Here is a 22,773-nt window from a genome sequence, read left to right on the forward strand (position 1 = left end):
CACATGGTCGTGACATGAAACTAAGCAGAACTTGGGGGTTTCCTCCAAGCTTCCCTTCCAGATTATGAAACTCAGGGTCATGGAGGTAGAAACAGAGGTCAAACTTTGTGTGGAAGTTTCGTGATTTTCACTGCTGGTCTCTGTGAGAAGGATGCAGAAGTGATGGTTGATTTCCATGTCAGATTTGGATTTTGGGAGTCTGTGGCAAAGGTGCCTCTTGTTCCGGTCTGGAAGAAGAGTGCTGAAGGTCATTTGCTCCCTCAATTGTTTTTAATGATCCCTGAAGATTTGGCCTTGCTTTCTGGTAACCATTTGTTTTCAATTGGCATATGTCTTCTGAAATAGAATTAATCCTATGGACTATTGTCTCTGAAACTTGTTTTTTCTGAATGCATTAAAAATAAGCCCAGTGGGTGGGAGCTACCATGACCGATATTAAACACTAGATGGTGCTTCAGGGCACATTTCTTTGGGTGCCACTGGTCAGAGGCTGCAGAGGGATGTGAAGGCACCAGTACAAGGCATCAGAGAAGATCTCAGTGCAATCAATCTCTGCTGATCATCTGTCTTCAAAGTTAGCGAGCTTTAGCACTTTAAAAAGTGCCAGTTCTTATCCATACCTCTCCAGCCTTACCTTCATAAAAGAAATAAATAGCAGATATTTTCAGTCCCCCAAGGGCTAGAGTGTGGTGAGCAAACAGAAGCAGAAAGCCCATGCCTAGATCAGCCCTGGCTTGGGCTGCTCCATGGTTGTAGAGTTTATGTCAGTGAATAGGGCTGCACTCACTCTCCAGCCCTCTCCAGAAGTAGATGTGGGAAGGGCGAGAAATAGGCAGTAATGTGTTCCTACATATATTGTTATGTAGGAGCATCAGTGAACTGTCTTCTCCTTAGGAAAAGCTGAAAGCAGAGGAGGCCTGTGACTTGAAAGCATGTCCCTGACCTAGGCTGGTGGGACATGTAGTTTATCACTGGCCTTTGCTTGGTTTGTGGAGGGGTCTTAAGACTAGGACCAGCTCGCAGTCACATATATGATGTATCTACTGGAAATGTGGTGTTAAGAGAAGGAGAGGCTTTCTCAGCTTTCCTTTCTGTTGCCTTCTAAAGGAACCAACCATACATGTTCCAAGCCATGTCTTAGTTCTCTAGACTAGTTTTCTTCTCTGGGTGGAGGTATTCAGGTAAGACTGGTCAGCTTTTCCACACCACGAGCTGACTGAGGCACCCTACTCTGGATGCTGCAGTTCCTTCCCTCTGGTATAATCTAAGGCACCAGAGCCCTTTTTGCATGCTGCGGCAGTAGGTTTGAAGGAAGTTGTCTGCTGCTGCCTTTGTCTCACTTCTGGAGGCACCCCTTCTCTTCCTGAAAGGCAGCAAAAATGGAGAAGTTAGAGATGAGAGACAAGAGGCAATTGCAAAACAAGTACTAGTGATCTCCAGAATTACAGTCATGAAGAGGCACAGCCAGTTGAAAGTCACTAATATTTCCCCTACGGAGCAGGCACATAAGCATTGCATATAATCTTACTAGGCTCTCAGCTCTCCTGGAGAGTGGCCTTTGTCAGCGTTTGTGGGGGACACGTAACGTGGATACAGTTGACTGAAAATGAAGCACCCCAGCTAGACCACACAGAACAAAGTCTGTGCTAATTCTGGAACATGTAGGCTCCCTTTCCTCCCGCCCCCTGCTCAGGGATATTTCGGGGGAGAAGTTTGAAGCATTGTCATTGAACAGCCCCATGCTGATACTTGGAGAGAATTCGACACCAGGCGCCAAGGGAGGACTGGGTCTTCCAACGGGAGGTTCGAGCCAGTGGAAGACTAATGATGGTAAAAGCGTTGGCTGTCAAGACTCGAGTGGCAAGGAGGATTTTATAGTTTGCATGGTTTTCCAACCCTTTCCTCTAGTAGTTCGCTCTGTACGTCTGCAGTTTTATATTTTACTTTACCTTCCCCGAGTCCCACCAAGGCCCAGTGCTGCCCCTCTCTTATCACTAGAGGGAGCATTTTGCATGATAATTGCCATTCCCGCAACTGCTGGTTGTCCATCACTTATGTCACATGGATACCTCATATTTTTTCAATCTGAGAAAAGGAGAGGAAGGCCAACAGACTGGCTTCGTGAGACATTGTTAATCCTGCTTGATGAAAAGAGGCATAAACCTTTTATATTATGTGGAGCTCATAAAACATTTAACGCTCTTGAAGCTGAAGTCTCTGCTGGTAAAACATGATTTCCATGGGGTATAATTCATTAATACTGCTGTACCTGTGGCACGAGATAATTCAGCTGGCATTCAGCTTATCTCAGTTTTCACTGGGGGGACTTGCAGAATAAACCTGGTTGGAACCTCCACATAGAAGACTGTTTTTAAGTGGAAAATTGGATTTTCAACCAAATGAAAATGATCATTCGAGCCTCGACATTCTTTTTAAGGGCAGATGGAAGAACATGAACTTTACAAATCTAAATGGGAACTGCATTATTTTCTTTTATATTTCAGTTAAATTTAAGGGAGAGGTTATGTTTAACTTTACTCACAGTATTTGCATCTGTATGATGTTGACTGTGTGGTGTTAATCAGCTTCACTTCTTGTTTTTAAAATTTCTGTCTCTGGCGTGAGGGGAAAAAAAAGTAGGTAGGTAGCTTGTATAAGTCTTGGAAAGTTAATATAAATCCTTTCCATTTTAACAGACATGTAATAACAAAGCAATTAAAAATTTTCCTTGTGTGAGATAGTTCACATTTTACACCTTGATTTTATGCATGCACAGCAGGTGTTAAGCCCACTCTGACACTAGCTTGCACACACGTATAAGACTTCTCATCTGTATGTGGCGTACTGTGTAGGTAAATCATGCTGTTCTTTTCCATTTGGAAAGATTTCCTCACTAAAAGTAAAATGTTCTCTTGTATGGGTTGTTTCCAATTGCATCTGTCAGCAAGTAGACTAATAATCTCCCAGAACTAATAGTGGTGTTGCTTCGTGCAGAAAATATACTTGCTGGAGACAAGAAGGAAATGTTTGCATGCTAGGCAGCACGGACAGGATGTTCTGATGAATAAGATGTACTTTCTTCATGTTTCTGTTATTTAATAGCCATGCTAGAAAACCTCTTTCTGTGTGTTTGATGGACTCCGTCTTCTAACTCTAGGCTATTCCTTTTTTTAGGCTTTGGTGTCCCTGAAGCTGCTGGGAAATCAGTTAGTTTCGTTGCCTTCACAAGATAAGTGGAATTGCAAACAACTTAAATCACTGGATCTTTCAAAAAACCAACTTGGAAAGTAAGTGTTTCTTTCAAATTTTGTCTGAGAAAACAAAAGCTGAAGAAATAATAGCAAACCCGATCCCTGGTGTAATACAAGGGGTGTCAGCAGTGAATTAATTACCTGCATAGAAGGCATTGATATCCACATACCATGTCTCTAAGTATATTGTGTGTCTGTGACAGTGATGAATTATCCCTTACTGATTCTTCGGGCATTTAGCACACGATATCATTTATTAAGTGGCTAGATTACTGATAATGGCAGTTTAATTTCAGAGCATGTAGAAATTTCTTTAACCCAGTGTGTGGTTCATCACTACAAATACTAGTTTGTGGGGAACATATCTTAACCAAAAACCATCTGGCTGGTCTGCAGTTTGTAGTTAGCGTGGGAGTAATGTTTTGGAAAAAATGAAAAATCTTTGGTTTTTAAATGGAAGTGTAACCAGCTGCAAGTTCATAGAGAAGACTGCTGTTAATAAGGTCATCCAATAAAAGCGTGATGTTCTTCTCTTTATAAATTACAATAGGAATGTTTAACAGAAGGAGTTAAAGGTCCCTTATCTTCTCCAGAGCTGCATTGAATGGTGTCATACTTCTGTCTTCTCATTTGGGTGCCTGTCCAGCAAATTTTCTGGAGTCCTCATGAGTTGCTGAGTCAGTTGTTAAAGACAAATTACAGGTTTTTTTAATGTCTCAGTGCATTTCCAGAGTCATGTTGTTGGGTCATCTTGTCAGAGATTCTCTGTTGAGAGAAGGGAATGGCAGCAGGTGGGTTGTCCAGCGTTTCTCATGAAGCTTGTTCAATTTGCTGTTTGACAGCCTACTTAACCCTAACACCCATAAAGCCAGAGGTCAAGTGCTCTCACCCTGGGAGCTGAAAGCGCTGCCTTGCAGAGCTCTGTTAATTTGCCAGAAGAAAACGATTGGGCCTGGACAAGTGTTGGTGGAGTCTAGCTCTGTGATTGCACAGTGGGTTTCAATCCTATCTCTCAAAAGTAGACAGGAACCCATAAGAACTGTGCTGTGAATCCCACAGCCTTGAGTGGGGCCAGATTCTGCACCGCACAGTGTCCTGGGCACACAGCTCCAGCACAGTTCTCAACCGCAGCATCCAAGCTCTTTTCTCCACATGTCACCATTTTGTTTGGCCCGCAGGAGTGACGAGGGATTTAAAACAAAACGGATTCCCTTTTTCACCACGAAGAGCAGGGTGCGCTGTGGCCCAGAGGCAGGTAAGGTACACGGCAGTGCAAATGCGGGGAAGCGAGTGCTGAGAATGCCAGGTGAGCTGTGAAGCAGCAGCAATCTGTGGAGTTTGGCTGGAGGGAAATAAGTGTAAATTCATCTGCAATTTTAAGTGCACAGCATTTAAATTAAGAGGAAATATGTTTAGATAAAAATGTTTCTAAAGAAATGGTGCAGCTGGTTGATACCATCGATACAGAATAGATGAAAAGTGAGTAAAACCTGTTTCTTTCACTGAGCTTTTTTTCTTTTCTGAAGGTTATTCTTTTTAGCCTGAGTACTAGCTGGTATGTTGAAGGGAAATTAACCCATAATTAGTCTTATTACTCTTAGGATTTTTTCTGTTGCTGAATTGTAAATTGCATGTTTTCCCCCATCTCTGTGATTTGCACCCGCAGTATGGGGCAGAGCAGAAGAAATTCTCTGGATTAGTGCACGTGAAATCCCAGAGAGAACAAAGGAATATCTGAAGATATTTCCTCTGCTTCCTGCTCTCTGTGGGATTCATCTGCATTTCTTTTTGTTTGTTTGTTTTATTTTAAAGCACTTGGAGAGGTTTCTCATTCTCGGCTGCCTGAAGAATGGATTGCTCTAAAGCATTCTTTGCAAATCGCAGAGTGGAATAGAGCTGGCGTCTTCATGACGCACATCTGAGCAGCCCTCAGCTGCTCGTGGGAGAGAGAGAGGCCCTTCTGCAGTTAATGCTTTCCTCAGTTCCCCTGAAAATTGTGCATGATCTCAGGTCAATGTGAATAGGTAAAATTGATAAATGCATTTACATTGGTAAATGTAAAAGTACAGCCACAGCTAGAGTCTACTGATCTGGGAGGCAGAGGCTCTACCTGGACCTCCAGGCAAGGCTAATCCTACCTCATTTTTCTGTCCATGGAAGTAGAGGCTGCTGTGCAGCAAGCCCTGTATGTGCACCCTAAGGAGGAGAAAGGACTGGGCTGCACTGTTTTTCAAGTAAGAGATGGAAATAGAAATCCTGTGATATCAGTGAAATCCTGAACATGGAGGAACTGGAAAAGGACGTTGAATCGTGCGAATCTGTGGAGTCTGACGTATCCTCAGAGCTCTGTGAAGTGCTGCAGCAGCATTTCCCAGTAGGGAGAGAAGGGCAGGAGCAGCGGGCAAAGGTAGCTAAAACCAGCTATAAAAGAGTATTGCTGTCCTAATGGAAACCCAGCGTAACCCCTCTACATAAAGGAGGAGAAGATGGACTCTGCATTAGTACCATTTGAAAAGCCTTGGCACGTACTACCCTGGTGCAACTTCGAGCTGTCTGAGGTTGCCTCATGTTGCAGGAGGGCACCGAGTAGCCCACCTAGCTGGTGCCACAGTTGAAGAGCCACAGAGACAGAGCAAAGCCAGCTCATCTTTTTCTCTCTGTTCCTCTGCCAAGTATAGCTTGGTGAGACTAGAGGATGTGGCCAAGAATTTAAACATCATCATGAGAAAACAGAAGCTGGAGTACATCAGCTGCTCACAGAAGTCTCCTAGCGAGGTGGGGGGCAGGTTTTCGTATGATTTTACTAACAAAACTATTTACTTAAGTCTAGATTATTTAAAGAGAATAATTTATGGATGCTCACTATACTTGATTGATAAATCTCAGAATAACTTCTTGCACATGAATGTGGTGTTGGTAGCGTTTACTCATCCAAAAATATATTTTCAAGATGGGATTTGTTTTAATTTTTCTACAGTTCTTTAAAAGAAAATTTGAGCTCAAGCCAGAGAAATCATAACTAACTCATGAATAAATAATTACAATTCATAAACACCTCGAGCTTGCTTCCAATATAGTACACTCCTTTCCACCTGGGACACTCTGATGAATTGAGAGTATTGCAACTATTTTAGATGTTTGCTCCTATGTGTCCAAGAGGGACTAAATCTGTCTGTGCCTAGGTGCGTACTGAAGAGGAACAATGAAAAATTTAAGGCCAGCGATGAGCCAGAAAGGAAGTGAATTGAATCCATGAATAAGCCTGCTGTTCTCCTAAAATAATCCCAAAGATGATTTTTTTATTTGAAAACTCAAAGGCGGACTGTGACACCCTGCCCACACCAGACAGTCCTGTCACGTATATAAAACACCCCTGCAGACAGTGGGACTCTATCTTACTCCTTTTCTGATCATAGCTCAGACTTGAAATGCTGTTAATATTAGAACTGGGGAATTTTCTCGTGAGAAAACCTCTAGTTACAGTTCCTCAAGTCTTCTCTGTCAGGGAACAAGATCTTGGTGGAAGTGCAACTGTCCTATCCTTGAGGAAGGGTCTGTCTCACGTCTCAGGGAGTTGCTTTTATTGCCCATGGAGGCAGCAGATGATGCTGGTTGTACTTTCCTAATCAGAGACTCAGAATCTGCTTGTCCCTGTGTGGCCTAGTTTTCCTTGACTTCAGGATGCTTCTTGGTAGATACATGTGACACTCTTAAGACAGTAACACAATTCATGGCAGCTTTTCATGCTACTATCCTGGGAGTAATTTGTGGAGTGAAATTATGCTCTTTGGAACCAGCTGAATTTCCCTTTGTTTGAACCTCTCCAACAGCAGCAGCAACTCAGCCATGCAGTTGTTGCTATTATTGCTTGGGTTGCTCCCAAAATACGCTAGTTGCTGCTCAGACGTGTAGGAAGTCTGAAGTGCCCTGAGACCTTGTGGTCTAAAACAGGACAGAGGGGCAAATGTGAGCCGTGTTTTAGAGGCAGCATAGGTTAGCAGTCTGTCAATTGCAGTTTGGGTTTTCTTCTCTGTTATTGACTTTGATCCACCATAAATTGCTCCAGGATGCAACATGGGGGTCTGAACACAAATTCTGACTTGGCTTCTGGCTTTTCTCAGGCAACATGGAAAAAACATGTTGAGAAGCACTTGTATGCCCTTTCACTGCCACCTATTGGGCTGGAATAGGGGCAGTTCACAAAGCATGACCAGCTATTCAACAGCAGGAAACACTATGCCACTCGTCCTCTGACGTATAGTCGTCTAGACAGGCCTGAAGTTCCTCCCTCAGCACCCCAGAAGTCCTGAAGACCATCACATTCAAACATGCGCATCACCATGATTTTAAAAAATTGAAATGTGAGCGTTGATGTTTGATAGCCATTGAAGCCCGTTCGCTTTTCTTTTGTTGCTTCGTGGTGGTTCCTGCCAAGGAACATGACTTCATGTCCTGCCTACAGAGTTAAGGTGAAGGCTCTTGGTTCGGAGCCCTGGTGCCTGTTCTGTTTTAAAGGTGCATTTGTTTCCTGTCTTGTTCCAGGTCCTTTTTTGGAGTTTCCAGCATTTCTGAGTGATTCTCTGGAAGTCCTTTATCTGAACGACAATCAGCTGGACTCTGTTCCGCAGTCCGTTTGCCTTCTGAAAGGTTTAACAGAACTTTATTTAGGAAAGTAAGTCCATGTCCTGGAAAAGCTATGCAGCATTATTTCCATGTTGTTTTAGTGACCAGTCTTCTGTGGAGCCCCACCCCAGATGTCCAGTGCTTTTGAAGTCAAAAAGCTGGAAATAGTCAGCCCCTTGTTAGAACTGTGCCCATCATTTGCTTTAGATAAGGAGGAGACCGGCCTTTTGAATTAGGGAAGATGATCTAATGCTTTGAACACAGGCCTGGTAATATAATGTGCCTCTAGTTCATTCTGGCTTTTTGCTGTCAGCTTCTATAGCATTAGAGTCAATAACTCATCGTTTTTGCCTTTATTTCCTCCACTATCCAGTAAAGATGATTATGCTTGTCTGCCCCGGAGGATAAATTGAGGTTATACATCACTTTTAGGATGGAAATTACTATTAAAGTGCTGAGTAGTCTTATTAAAATGTTAATGGAAGATTTCTGCAAGGAGAAAATAGTGTAATCTGAGAGTCTGTGAGAGCAGCTACTTACACACAAAGCCTGGTTGTTGGTAGATTTATTTGTTTTTGTACAGTAACCCTGGTATCCGAGAGCTTCCTCCAGAACTTGGACAGCTGGCTAATCTCTGGCAGCTGGATATCGAGGAACTAAATATCAGTAACGTTCCTGCAGAGATCAGAAAAGAGGGTAAGGCTGATTCTGCGTGTTCTTTATTAAATTGACTAAACATATAATGAAAATTACTTCCTTTTAATGGTCCTGAGCAGGAACAGACAGTGTGCACTGAAGCCCTTGTTGCAGTTAGCTGGAATTGCATAGGGAAACCTCCTATTCATATTTGCAAGTTTGATACTCAGTGCTAAGCTCTGGCTATATGTTCACTTTAAGATAGATCACATGTTAAAATGATGACTTAAAAATGCAATATTTCATTTGCAGTATGCATGGCGGATGAATTCCATGGCTTGCTTTCTGAATGTGTATATTTTAGGGTATTTAGACGATCTTTCTAAAGACTCAAGTGTTTAGGATCAGCAGTCACAGTCACATTGAAGTGACTTTATTGTATGCTGCTAGGGTTTTGGATCTATTACAATACTGTCTTCTTTTTTGTGTGTTTTAATAAGAAAATCCTGTGGGAACAAAGTTATTAGGAATTATTCCTTCTCGAGCACACTGTTGAAGCCTAAATCTAATTTTAACTGGAAACATAAAAGTAGAAGGAAAAACTGAGTATTTTCCAATACTAAATTAGTATTTTATGTTTCCTTTGAGCTTCTGAAGCATAAGAGCCACAGCATTTGTTTCTTCTTACAGTGCTCCATTGTAGAGTCTCAGAGCAGTGACCTTTTTCTGGGGTGTCTGTCTCAGGTTTGTCCACTAGAGGTTTCTTTGTTTATTCTCTGGGTTGTATCAGCCCACAGCGAAACTGCAGGGAAAATATTAATTCAGCTGATGTATCTGCAGCAGTTGGTTTTGTGCAGTCCTGCTGTACATATGTACATTTGTAACTGCTAACCACAGGTAAAGCCTGTTCACTTCCCCTCCGTAGGCCCTAAAACAGTGCTGGCATACTTACGAGCACAGCTACGCAAAGCAGAAAAGTGTAAGCTAATGAAGATGATCATCATCGGTCCTCCACGGCAGGGAAAGTCGACGCTGATTGAGATCCTACAGACAGGAAAAGTCCCTCAGATGATGCACAGCGATGCCACCATACGTACAACAAAATGGGAGCTCCCCAAGCCAGTGGGGCACAAGGCAAAGGTGAAAAACTGTCGAAGATCCTTAGCGCCAGTGGGATGTTTGAGCCCTGCAGTGTCCCTTTTGGGCTGATACTGCCTGGTGTTTTCCAAAGAACTGTTACCATTACCTGTGAGCCAGACCTGGCAAGTGACATGGTTTTAGACCCATCACAATTCCTCTGTTTCATTTCCAGTTGGTACTAGAGGACAGTTCTTTCTTCCTGGGTACTCAACTTTGTATTCTAAAGAGAGCAAGCCATGTGTAGAGTGCCTAAATTCTGGCTCTCCCAGCTTGAGTGGTATTTGCACACTGATTCTAAGAGAATATTTTAGATCAGCTTCTCTAAAGCAGCTTGTCCTTTCATTTGGGGCCAGAAAATGGGACATCAGTATGTAAAGTTCGACTCCCTTGATGTCAGAACTGTCCTAGGTGGGGAAAGTGGGTGGATGGTAGGATGCCTGACCTCTGGTGTGATCCAGGGATGTAAGGCATACCTTAAACACCCAAATATCAGATGGCTTATTCAGGGAGTGTGTCAACCCATACCGAACTCATTTGGACAGCACTGAATTCATTCAAGCATTTGTAGGTGGCTGTGTCCACCGCCTGTGTGGTAACACAGGGATTAGAGCATGCAGAATCAATCCTGAGGTCTTGTCAGAGCTGAGGGTGTGCAAATGCGTGGCTCTCCCTTCCCGGATGAGAGCCATGACCACCAGACTGTTTTGGAAGGAGTGGAGAAGCCTGCTGAGTTCAGCTATTTTACAGTGAAGAGTGCCAGGCCCGAGACAGACAGAAGAAGAGCAAGCATGGCCTGACTCTCTTTAAAGAGAAGACTTTGGTGGGAGAAGGGATTTGTGCATTTTGTGTTGAAGAGCAATTGAATAAAATAAAAACCTAGACAGCATCAGAGACCTGAAGTGAGATCAAGATGCAGAACGGGCTTTTGTCCCTACCTCTGAGTCTCTCCATACAAGTACCCACAGCTGAAGGTCTTTTAGATGAACAAAGCAGTCCTGGTGCTAGTTAGGGCTTGGTTTAAACAATATGGAAGTTCTTCCAGCTGTTTCTGGGAGAATTCAAACTGAGACTATTCTAGGAGATCAGAGCCCTACTGTGACACTTAGGTCCTTGCTGAAATCTCATAGGATAACTTCTCATGTGGGATCAGTCAGCACTTGGACCTGGACCAGGAAACAGAGCCCACTCAGTGTTCCATGATGCTCTGAGGACGGTGGCTGGAGCACGATTTAGTTTCCTGCTCAGTCACAGGGAGGGCCAAGTGATTTAGGGACAGAGCCTCCATAGGTGCTCCCTACTGCACCTGGGAGCCTGAAGACTATTTAGAGAGCCTGAATACCATTTAAGCAGAGAGCCGCGCTCCCTCTTAGCGCTGTTTTGGGGCTTCACAGAGGAATGGATGCTGAGATACTTGGAAGACTGAGCGAGCTAGAGAGGCCTCCATTCACCATTCCCCCGAAAATCACCGAGTCTGATTTACAGTGGCTGTAATTCTGGCTCATCAGTGGTGTGACACACACATTAGAAGCCTCTAAGTAACATGCAGGAGGTGTTTATGAAAGGCTTGAGAAGTTTCCCATCTCCTGAGCATCTATATTCTGTTTAGCTCAGTTAGGACTGAGCTCAGTGGAAGTGATTTCAGCAGGGGGTTTCCTGTTCCCCATAGCAGTGGCAGATAAGTAGCTTCAATGGTCCTGTCGACCGTGGTGCAGACAAGGATGAAACAGTTTCTATTCAAGATGCAGTGAAATAACAGGGCTCAGAATGAGACCCTTGTTTGCACTGGAGAATCCACAGCATTAACTGGAGATTTACCAGCATCAAGGGCACCTCTATCGTTTTAGCAGCAAGTAATTAGTCTTGATTTCCTGTGGGGAAGTGGTAGCCATGCTTAACAATTGCTTGTTGATTTTTCTTTCCTGGAGGCACAATTAGGACATTGAAACCCTTCTTGTGTCATACATTATGCAGGCGTAGGTTTATACTTCAGCTATTATCTCTCTGTGATTTACTGCAACCGTTTGATTTGAACACTTCTCTTTGTCTAAGTAGGTTGATTCAGTGGAGTTCAATGTCTGGGATATCGGAGGCCCAGCAAGCATGTCTACAGTCAATCAGTGTTTCTTCACAGACAAAGCATTGTACATAGTGGTATGGAACTTGGCACTGGGGGAAGAAGCTGTGGCAAACTTACAGTTCTGGTTGCTGAACATTGAGGTAAGAAGTCACTGGTGGACTCTGGGTATCTATTTATCACATAGTAGCTCAGCACACAGATATGTGATGTTACAGATTCTTTTTGGTCTGCTTTTAAAAACTCCGCAAGCTATGAATTTTGCATAGCTTTTGGAATTAATTTTCCATTACGCTGTAGGCGTATCGCTATATTTAATGGTTTAAATTTATCATTTGCTTTGTTCTCCCTCACACACATCAGAGAATGGAACAAAAGCTGATTTATAAACCCTTGCTAAGTACGGCTGAACATACTTATTTTGGAATTAGTGTTTGACCACACTGTGCTCCAAGGGGGGCTTGAAGCATTTTATTTCTTGTGTGGGTTAGACGCATATTAGTCTTGAGGTTATATTTTTAACACTTTAATTTCAGGTAAGCTGCAGAGTATCTCCCAGACAGCTCTCAGCTGAGACTCAGAGCTGCAGTGAATTCATTGGTGTTGATTGATTTTTTTATAATACTACGTTCATTTTTTTTTTTACGTGTTTATTATTTGATATCTCTTTTAACATTACACACACAAAAATGGGCTCTAAGCTAGCGCCTGTCAAAAAAGAAACATCTTGACATTAGAAAAATATTAGCTTAATGGTCAGCAGCAATCAAAAACACAAACTAGGTAACAAAGCTGAAAGCATAATTATGATACTTCAAAAATGTATGATGTGCCTGTGTCCTTAATACATCCCAGCAAGCACATAGTAGCATCAGAAAAGATACAGAGAAAGATGAACATGATGGTTAAAAGTATGAAAACTTTCTGAGTGCACAACAATTAAATAGATTAGGCCTCATCAGCTTGGGAAAGAGGCAAGTGTGGAGGGCTGCATGTAGACTTACCAGGGGTAAGGAGAAAACCACAGGGGAGTCTTTGTTCATGATCTTCTGCAGTAGAAGAATTAGGAGAGATCAAATGAAATAATGAGATGGTAGCTTTGAAACAAACAAGAGGAAGTATCCTAAACACAACAGATAGCTAACCTGTGGAATTTATTGGAACTACAATGTCCTATGGGTGTCAGAAGTCGAAAAAACAGACTAGTGGAAGAAAAATCCATCAAGTGCTATTAATTCAGAGATACCATCTTATGCTCAGGAATTTGGTGAGCTGTGGACTGCTGGATACTGGGAGAACACACCAGGGCAAATCTCTATACGCTTACCCTGTGCCTGTGCTTCTCATTAGCCTCCAGTCAGAATATTGGGCCAAGTGGGCCCTTTGGTCTGACTTGGTACAGCCATCACTCCCATGTCTGCACAGGGTTCAAGTTTGGTGTCATTCGGGTTAGGAGACTTCAGTGGGCATCGTAAGAGACACATGGATTGACTGCAAATAACCATATATTTCTGCATCTGAATTTTCTTCTGTGGTCGAAGTCATTTGGATCGGCAGGCTGATCCCTGCTTAAGGCTGTGCAATCCCGTTGTATTTGGCAGCATGTTCCTGAAATCTGGATATGTTCCAGTCCTGTAATAGAATCATGGAAGGGCTGGAAGAAACCACGAGATCATCTGACCTACTCCTTTGCACTGATTCAGGGTTAAGTAGATTTAGACATTTCTAAGAGTTTATCTCACCTCTCCATATACCTCTGGTGAAAAAGTTTGCATAACTTCCCCAGGTATCCATTCTGGAGTGTGACTAGCCTTTTTCAGGATATCCAAATTAGATCTTCTAGCTAAAGGTTAAGCTAACTTGTTTTCCTGTGTCTGGGTGGACATGATTCCCATCATTTAGCTGACTCGTAGCAACTTAATAACACAAGGCAACTTCCTTTATGTTAGCTCTGATGTAATAAACCCAAACTGACAGTTTCCTGCTCTGCAGTAGCAGCAGATGATTAAGCCATATTCTGCAGGAGAACTTCTGTAATACCCAGATCACTTGTTGCTGTTGTCAAGCTGCCATGACAGGTTCCCTCCATTTTATATATATTCCATTTTATTAATGTACATGACTACCCCCTCTTAAATATTGTACTCTTCACGTGTCCTCATTGAATTTACCACAACGTAATCTGGATGAGATCATTGTCAGTGTTTTCTCTTTACAGGCCAAAGCTCCAAATTCAGTGGTGTTAGTGGTAGGAACACACCTTGATTTAATTGAAACTAAATTCCGCGTTGAGAGGATAGCAACTCTGAGGGCATATGTCTTGGCTCTCTGTCGGTCTCCCTCTGGATCCAGAGCAACTGGCTTCCCAGATATCACATTCAAGCACCTGCAGTAAGTACTTGTGCCTTTATGAAGCTCAGTCTCTCTATTTTATGTGACTTTAAACAATTTTTACTTGATCTCCTTGGCAACGGAACTGATTTGAAGACTCGTCAGCATTGCATTTCATCTATTTTTGACTGAGATAATGTAATATAATAGGAGAGAAGTTCAGTGTTGCTCAGGGGTCTGATCATGGGTCTGAGAGCTGGAAGCTCCAAAGTCATGACCTTGGCCAGCCTGTTTTAATGCTCCTGCTCCACTCAGGTTTCTCACCATTAAGTGGTGAAACAGTTTAATAGTAACAAGGAGAGAAGGTACAGATTGAGTAATTAATGCTGCAAAGCTTGAAAGCATGACTGTTACAGGGTGGGTGCCATGAGGTTTGTGGGAACCTCTTGCTGCCTGACTGAGAACGCAGCTCACATGGCAGTGTTGGCAGGGTGAGGAGTGGGTCAGCCCTGTGAGCCCCTGGCAGCCCAAACCTGTGCCATTTGAGTTCTCTGGGTGTGATAATGGAGGGGCCGTGCTGTCTGGAGGATCGGTGTCAGGCCATGGAGTCTGACACTGCTCCCTCCCTTCAGCTGACAGAGAATGCCTGTGGGGAGAGGAGGCTTCTCCGTCTGGGAAAGAAGCAGGCCCGTCAGCCAAGGGAGTGCACAGCACGGTGGGAGTGTGCATGCAGCAGGCTGGTACCAAACAGTGTGAAATTGCCAACACCTGGGGCAAGAGCAGGTGGCAGCTGGCAAGTAAAGAAGGGTGCTGCAATATCCCCTTTGCATCTGCTGCCTGGCAAAGTCATCAGGAGACCTCCCACGCTCTGTTCTGCAGACGCAAGCGCTGCGCCGGGCATCCCAGCTGGCTCTTTCCCGTTAGGAGGAGTACCAGGGACCCGATGTGTGCACAGAGACTCACACTGAGAAAGAGAAAGCTTTGTGGTTCAGTCTCCTCAGACCTCTTTTTCTGTCACCACAGAGCATCCTAACAATCTCAGTTATTCTTTCTCAAGGGGACTTTCTTTCGTCCTGCCACACATCCTGCTTGTTCCCCTTCTTCACCTTCCCTTCCCCTGCATTTCCTTCCAGTCAAAGTTGTGCGTGATGTCCTACCTCCTGCCTCCCGTGCCTCTCCTTCACATCCCATTGTCCCCCTGGATGGGGCTCCTCTGAGCAGTGCTCTGGGCAGCCAGAGGAGTGTGAGGAGTGTGTGTTGTGAAAGCCTTATGTGGGTGAGCCCAGCTGATCCTCCAGCATCCCAGTGAGTGTACACTTACCAGTGCTACCGATGGCTGAAGTTTAAGATAAAGCATATTGCTTTAGAAAAGGATTTTCTTTCTGCCATGGGAACATGTGTAGGATCAGTTAGAAAGACCCTTTGTTGGGGAAAGTGGAGGAGAACCGTTTTTATCCAGCCCACAAAAAGACCAAAAATAGTAGAAGCTGGAAAGAGCAGGTTTTTAGCTGTGAAAGAGATGATGAAGGCCAGCTTTTAGGATCTAAGCATCAATTCCCAGATCACAGGATCCAGCTGAGTGAGGGCCAGAATGAGGGTGGGAAAAGGTGTCTGGTAGTCATCATCGTGTCTCTTTGATCTGAGGCGGGGAGAACTCGACTTGTCTCCAGTGATTGCCAGAGCACAGTGTTTTCCTCCTTCCTGCAGTCCTTCCAGGATGTGTGCAGCACTGAAGGGAAAGAGGGTGATGACTTCGGTCAGTCTGCCAGGGAAGTCCCCAGACATCACGGTGCGTAGGGGATAGAAGAGCAGTGTGCAGTGAGTGAAGCAAGCAGAGCAGAGGTTGGCCAAATATATCTATTCCAGGCTTCTTTGTATTTTTCTCCAAAGCTAAAAATGCTCACTGACAGCCTTCCTCCCATTCATCTGACACAGGAAATTTAAAGTCACTGATAAGAGAAAGTGAGCCTGGAAAGGAAGCCAGTGTGCTGATAAGGTTTGATAATCTTCACCCTTGCATGACTTTTGCAGTGAGCTCTCATGTAAGACTCTGGAAGGCCTCGATGGACTCCGACAGCTGATTTTTCATGTCACTTGCAACATGAAGGACATCGGCAGCTCAATTTGCTCACAGAAACTTGCAGGGAGATTGGTGAGAACTGTGCTCTGTAGTGGTGGTCCTTTCCAAAGGGGGGCTTTTTTGGGAGCTTAGTTTTGGATTGGGAGATGAACTTTAGGAGTCATTGTTTATGCAGGAAGCATGTGAAATATATAAGATGGCTATCTGGCTTTGGGAAAAGACAGCACTATAAGATCCCTGTAAAGGGGAGATGATTTAGCCAGTTCATCTCCAGCAGAGTGACTGCTGTCTGATACTGATCCTGCTGTTTTTCTTGTATGGCTTGTAGATACCAAGAAGTTACCTTAGTCTTCAAGAAGCTGTCCTTGCAGAGCAGCATAGAAGAAGTCAGAACGATGATGTACAGTATTTAACAGACAGACAAATAGAACTGATGATTGAGCAAACACCTGGAAATGATATCAAAGACTACGAAGACTTGCAAACTGGTAGGTCAGAGCAAACCAGTAATTTCTTGGAAATCACTATGTGTGACCAGTTGAAATATTCCATGAATAACAAAAATGGGGGGAGGGGAAGCCTACCAGATAATTGCTGTGCAAAAAACCAGTTGGAGAGTGCTCTACCTTTATGTAGAGGTCACTTTGGAAATCGGTAAGATATAAAATTAGTAATGTGGCTTTGGGGAGAGGGCTGGGAAGTTTCTAGGATAGTCTGAGGCCACTACTTTTTTATTTTTTAAACAAGCTTTGTCTGATTTTATTCCTGCTCTGTGAAGAATGAGGGTTACTACAGTTTCAAGGCTGTCTTCTTTGCAGGGCCCCAGTCCTGTGATCTTTACAGAGGCCTTGCTCTGCAGGAGCCAGGGAGAGCCCTTCCCTGTGAGGATGGCAGGAGGAGGGTAAAGGGGAGGTGTGATGGGGACAGAAATACTGACTGTAAAGCGGTGAGAGGTGGGTTTTACAAGTGGAGTGCCAGATAGCAGCACTCCTCAGATAAATCTCTTGGCTTGACTATGTGCTGGCTATATCTGGTATGCATAAAACTGCACAGACTGCCTCATAATCTTGTTCATCTGCACTGTGGTTTCCTAGTGCTGCTCTATTGTTAATCTACAATTCTTTATTTTTTGCAGCGATTAATTTTCTCATAGAGACAGGTACACTACTGCACTTCCCAGACACAAGCCATGGCCTGAGAAACCTCTACTTCCTTGACCCCGTCTGGCTCTCGGAGTGTCTACAGAGGATTTTCAACATCAAGAGCTCCAAGTCTGTAGCTAAGAATGGAGTCATCAGAGCAGAGGATCTCAGGATGCTGCTGGTTGGGACGGGCTTCACTGAGCAAACTGAAGAGCAATACTTCCAGTTCTTGGCCAAGTTTGAAATTGCATTGCCTGTGGCCAATAACAGGTATGTTGATAATTAGAGAGGCTTAGCCAGGCTGGAGAAAAATGGTCATTTAATCAGCAGATATTAACAGGCTTTGTCCCTACAAGCGGTTGTCTTGACAAGGATCTGCTGTGAGAAAATATTCGTGTGCGTTAAACAGTGTAATGGAAGGCACCCATCCATTTGGGCTGTATTTCCTGGCATGAGCACCCTTTGGTCCAAAGAAGTTAGCTTGAAAACTTTCCAAAGCAGGTCTTTGTCCACTTGGTGCACTGAGGCTGGTGACAGGCTCAGCCACCGGCACGGAGGGGCAGTGACACCGCCAGGGATGTGGCGATGAGCAGGTGGAAGCTGTAAGCGCTCAGCCGGCACAGCTGCAGCTGAGAGAGGATGCGAGGCTCGTGGCTGCCGGGCCTGAAATATAGATGGGCTGGAGTCATCTGTTTCCAGTGAAAGGTCCTCATGCCAGAGTATGGCGGAAAACTTTGGGTAATCAATAATTGTATCAGCCCTGAAAGTAGTAGTATTTTATTTCTAGTGAAATCAGGAGAGTGTAGCTTCAGTAGCAACGTGATTTTCTTAATTTTTAGCCTCAATAGGTATTGATCAATAATTTTTCTAGAAATGGTCTAGGAAACCTCATTCTCTTTAAATGTTAATGAGTCCTCCTCCCCCTTGCCCCCCGATCTCTTGTCCACTGGGCAGAGTTCCCTGCTATTTTTCTCTCTCCCATCTGCTTGGCGACAGCCTGTTGTTGCATTAACGGTGAAACCATGGTTGTATTGCACTTTTGATGTGGCATTTGCATTTCACTTCCTTGCCCTTCCAGGACAGCACGGCTGCATCGCCCTGAGCCTCTCGGGAGCTCTGAATGCCAGCACAAGTGCAGCATTCTCTGTGCTGTCATTATGCCTGTCACTTATCCAGTCCCGGATGCCAACAAATTTTCTCAGGCTTAACACAGATAAAGCAGCAATGTTTCTGCTTAGTCCAAAATGCCTTTTGGACTCCTTGTCACTCTCTGCCATTTTTCTCCAAGGCAATTACATTGTCTGTGCCTCGGGAACAAGGAAACTGCTTTTTCATGGCCTGCCCAATCTTTTTTAGAGCAATCCAAGCCACATTAGCAGAATATTCTTCCCACTGATGGACTGTAGCTGTAGCAGGTTGGATTAATTTAATGTACTAGCCAGACACAGAGCAGTTATTTGTTACTGTGCTTCTGCAATTATTGTCTAGATTGCCAGATAGGGTTTCTCTGCAGTCAGTAGCGAAAGCAGCTGCCAGTTTCTGCTCTGAAAGGGTGGATGGGGGCATGTTTCACATATTTTCAAAATTTGCATTGGCTGTTTTTCAAGAGCATCGAATCACCATCTGTATTATAATCCACTATGTAGTTGTGGTGCAGAAGGGCCTCACTGGCCTTCTTATGCTCCTAGACCCTTTCTTGGATGTGCTGAGGAAAATTTATTGGCTGTCACATGATGCATTCACTGCCTTTATAGAGCAAGAACTTTTAGTTTGGTGCACTCCACTTTTCTGCCTAAGGTGCATGTAATTAGCTTTGTTCTGCTTGTTAAAATAGGGTTGAAAGTATGACCATTCTTATTGGAATTTATAAGTGAAGAGAAATTTTCATCAGTTTTACATTCCAAAGATGTTTCATGGAACGGATCATTCGATCATGTAAAATATCATCAGATGTTATGGTCTGTGACATATGGAGAGAGCTGTTGTCTAGTGATGGCTGGTTTTTCTGCGCTGATATTTCAGGTTTTACAGAATACTGCAGCTGCTAGAGAGAAAACGTGATGAGCTTAAAGCATTGGATTTGAACCCAGTACTAGTTCTAGTTGTGTGTCTAGTCCCTGCCACTGTTATTTTGGCCAAGTCTCTTGGCTATTTGCCTCATTGCTGTCATTATGCCCGTCAATGATGAGCCCCAGATGCCGATACATTTTCTCAGGCTCAATGCTGATAAAGCAGCTGTGTTTCTGCTTATAAGCAAATAAGAGTTTTGATCATATAGGCATCTTGGAATGTATTGGGTACAGAAGAGTATCACTGTCAAGAGATTTATTGGCAGGTATTGAAAGCCATAAGCTTATAGTTTTCAAAACAGTTCTAGTCTTCCAAAAGGTTTTAGCTTCCCAGACACTAAAGATTGGGACAAATTAATATTCTGTGCTTACTGGGAGATGTGAAAATAATTTAAAAACTTTGTATTCCTCTACATCAGCGTACCTGTTACTTCTGACCCATCAGACTCAGATAGCACTGAGTCTCCTCCACACTTGCACAAAGAACCTAATAACCTGATTGCAGGAGGAGACTGAGCAAGACAAGTGATACCTCTGCTGGCATCAGTCTGGCAAGTTGAGCTCTTGCCCTAGGAGTTTGTCGGCGTTGTGGTAAGGAGTCCATCAGCTGCAGTACGGTGCGGCAGGAAACCCTGTCACGTTGACCCAGAAGATGCTTTCATTCTGGGACTGGGATGAAGGCCGGAGCAGTCCAGTCCCTGCAGCCTGTAATGCCTCATTGCCACCTCCCACCACACCTCCTGTCCCCACCTTCTGGGCTTACTGGAGCTGAGCTGCTGTAGGTTGTTTTTGCATTTATCTTCTGTTCCACACAGGAGCACAGCTGTAATTCTCCGCTTACTACCAGGGCAGAGTAGTAAAGATACCAAAAAATGAGTCACAACATCATAGCTGTTCTAATGACTCTTATATTTTAATGCATTTAATTTGTGATTACACAAATGTCCTGTTCATTACATCAATTTTAGCTCTGTCCAAGAGCCCTGGCTGAATTATGTAATGTCTGTTTTGCCTCTGCTTGCTTCCATAGTGTAAATGAATTTCTCCATGTATTGCTGCAGCGCCTTTAGTCTAAAAGCTTTTTTATATGCAGTAGGCTGTGCCATTAAAAATCTCTTTGGAGACTGAATCGCCTTATTATCCAGTAACAATGTACTCACTGTTACAAGCTGTAGCTAAAATGTGAGCTGTTGAATTTGATGTGTTTCAGCTACCTCCTCCCTCATCTGCTTCCTACCAAGCCAGCATTAGATATCCACGGGCTGTGCCACCAGACAACAAACACAGTCCAAAGGGTCTTCAAGATGAGTTTTGTCCCAGTTGGCTTTTGGCAAAGGTTCATAGCCCGAATGTTAATTAGCCTGGCAGAGATGGACCTCCAGGTAGGTTACTGTATTTCTTTGCAAGCAAAAGACGACAGCTACAGTTATTGTTCAATGTAAGTGTAAGTGGGTGTCTCTTCACATCCAACTTGCTTCAGTCACAGACTTCAATAACATCATTTGAGTAAACAGGGAGAAATGAGACTCTGTAATCAAAATCTGATTCTGTTTTCACAGTAGGTGTCATTTAGAACAATAAATTGGCGCTGGGGAAGAACGCCTGTGTTCTCCATAGCCTCTTTATAACACAGTTCCCTGGAAGGTCTCAGTACTTCCAGTGTCTTCCAATTACAAGTAATTGGAGTTCTGCCTGCGGCTCTTGTCCGTGACTGTTCCACTGGGCCAGACTCTGCTTGCATCATTTGCCAGTAGAGATCTGGAATAGCTCCACCAGAGTCACCTATCTGAATCTATGTGGGTTTAAATGAGAAGAAAATTACAGGACTGTTGCCTTAATGGGATAATGAGTGCAAGCAGGCACCTTATTAGTGCAAGTGGTATGCATATCATTAAAGTAGTGTCTGTGAGGTTCTGAAAGCCAAGTGAATTTTGATGTTGTTACAGCCATATTTTTGCAGCAGCTTATATCCGAAAATATAGCCCTGCTGGAAACCATACTACCTGCAAAATATTTTAGTACTACTGTGATATCTTCTTCACAGCTATCCATTTAAATTATGTTCTGTCATTGATGTACAGAACATGGAAAACATGATACCTGTTTTTGGAAGGTCCTCTGTGTTCCAGGCTTTACAAACCATGTAATAACTTTACCTGTTTTAACGGGCTGTCTTGGCAACCCCTTGCTTACATCTTCATGGGCGCTACATAAGGGACCTCATCCAGTGAAGGGAGAGGATCCCAGGCATCAGACCCGTCTGCAGACAAATAAGCATTAGAACAATGAGTACAGTGGAGTTCTGCAGATTAAGTCTTTGGTTTTAAAGCAAAAATACATTTTGCTATAAGTGCTGGTTTCAAGTGTCTTGGAGAAAAGCCATCTTCCTCCCACTGAAACAGGTGGAAAAGTTAACTCTCTACATTGAGGGCAGATTTAATAATTCACTAGAACATTTAGCTCTTCTTTAGGTTTATAAGACACTTGCAAATTCAGACTTCATATAACAAATGTCACAGTTACAGAATTAACTTTATTCACTGATATGAAATTGTTCCTTTTTGAGTGTCGTGAAAAATATTGCCATTCCTGCAAAACCAACTTTTACTGTGTGTATTTTCATTCCATCACAAAATTTTTTTATGAGCACAAGTCGCTCTTTAATGGAAAAGGTATGCTAGCACCTGTGAAGGCCAAAAAAAGAAATCACCTTATTGCTCGATTAAAACAGCATCCATATGAGAAATTTCAATAGTTTAATGATTTTCATGTTTTTCTTCTTGTTTCAGCTTTTTGAAAACAAGAAGAACACCAAGACGAGAAACAAAAAGGTGACCATCTACAGCTTCACAGGCACCCAAAGGAACCGCTGCAGCACATTCCGAGTCAAAAGGACTCACACTGTTTACTGGCAGGAAGGTCTGTTCGTTACCTTTGATGGAGGCTATCTTAGGTAATTTGTGTTCGTAATGCAGCATGCGTGACAGGGGACTAATGGACTGTATGAAACACATCATCTGAATGGAGATGAATGGGCCTTACTCATGCTATATGCTCACTCATCAGTAGAAGAGGAGGCTCTTCTAATAGACATAACTCACCTGGTGACAACGATGATGAATAACTGATTGTTTGGCAGTTCTGAGTATATCAACCTTATGTGTTATTGCAGCCAAGATTTAAAGAGGCAGAAAGCAATATTCAGAGCAGAACTCTTTGCCAGGGTAAAATCATGCATTTTCACATGCAAAGATTTCCTTATGTCAATGAGTTTTCCACTGAATCTTAAAACTTCACCCCTGTGTGGCAGCAATCCAGATCAATGGAGGTGCTTCTCTGCTATCAGGCTGCCTGCAACAGGGACCATGGACAACTGGTTTAAGCTGGCCAAGGCAGAGTGCCTGCAGGCTGCAAGCCTGGAGAAAAA

At 43.5% G+C, this 22,773-nt stretch overlaps 1 protein-coding gene across 6 annotated transcripts in view; it reads left to right on the top strand.

Moving 5' to 3' along the window:
* Window positions 1–22,773, top strand: part of LRRK1 (leucine rich repeat kinase 1) — an 81,412-nt gene that overhangs the window by 37,661 nt on the left and 20,978 nt on the right. For all 6 annotated transcript variants that reach the window (XR_012837352.1, XM_075763907.1, XM_075763908.1 and 3 more), the window contains 12 exons: window positions 3,175–3,287; window positions 4,430–4,506; window positions 7,794–7,923; window positions 8,458–8,570; window positions 9,436–9,650; window positions 11,703–11,867; window positions 13,943–14,115; window positions 16,087–16,207; window positions 16,464–16,623; window positions 17,271–17,547; window positions 20,557–20,728; window positions 22,136–22,299. Coding sequence is in view for 5 of the 6 variants with exons in the window: in XM_075763907.1 (XP_075620022.1) it covers window positions 3,175–3,287; window positions 4,430–4,506; window positions 7,794–7,923; window positions 8,458–8,570; window positions 9,436–9,650; window positions 11,703–11,867; window positions 13,943–14,115; window positions 16,087–16,207; window positions 16,464–16,623; window positions 17,271–17,547; window positions 20,557–20,728; window positions 22,136–22,299 (1,880 nt within the window). In the remaining variant the exon portion in view is untranslated. The remainder of the gene's footprint in view (window positions 1–3,174; window positions 3,288–4,429; window positions 4,507–7,793; window positions 7,924–8,457; window positions 8,571–9,435; window positions 9,651–11,702; window positions 11,868–13,942; window positions 14,116–16,086; window positions 16,208–16,463; window positions 16,624–17,270; window positions 17,548–20,556; window positions 20,729–22,135; window positions 22,300–22,773) is intronic.

The sequence above is a fragment of the Balearica regulorum genome, chromosome 12, assembly GCF_011004875.1.
Source record: "Balearica regulorum gibbericeps isolate bBalReg1 chromosome 12, bBalReg1.pri, whole genome shotgun sequence".
Taxonomy (NCBI): Eukaryota; Metazoa; Chordata; class Aves; order Gruiformes; family Gruidae; genus Balearica; species Balearica regulorum.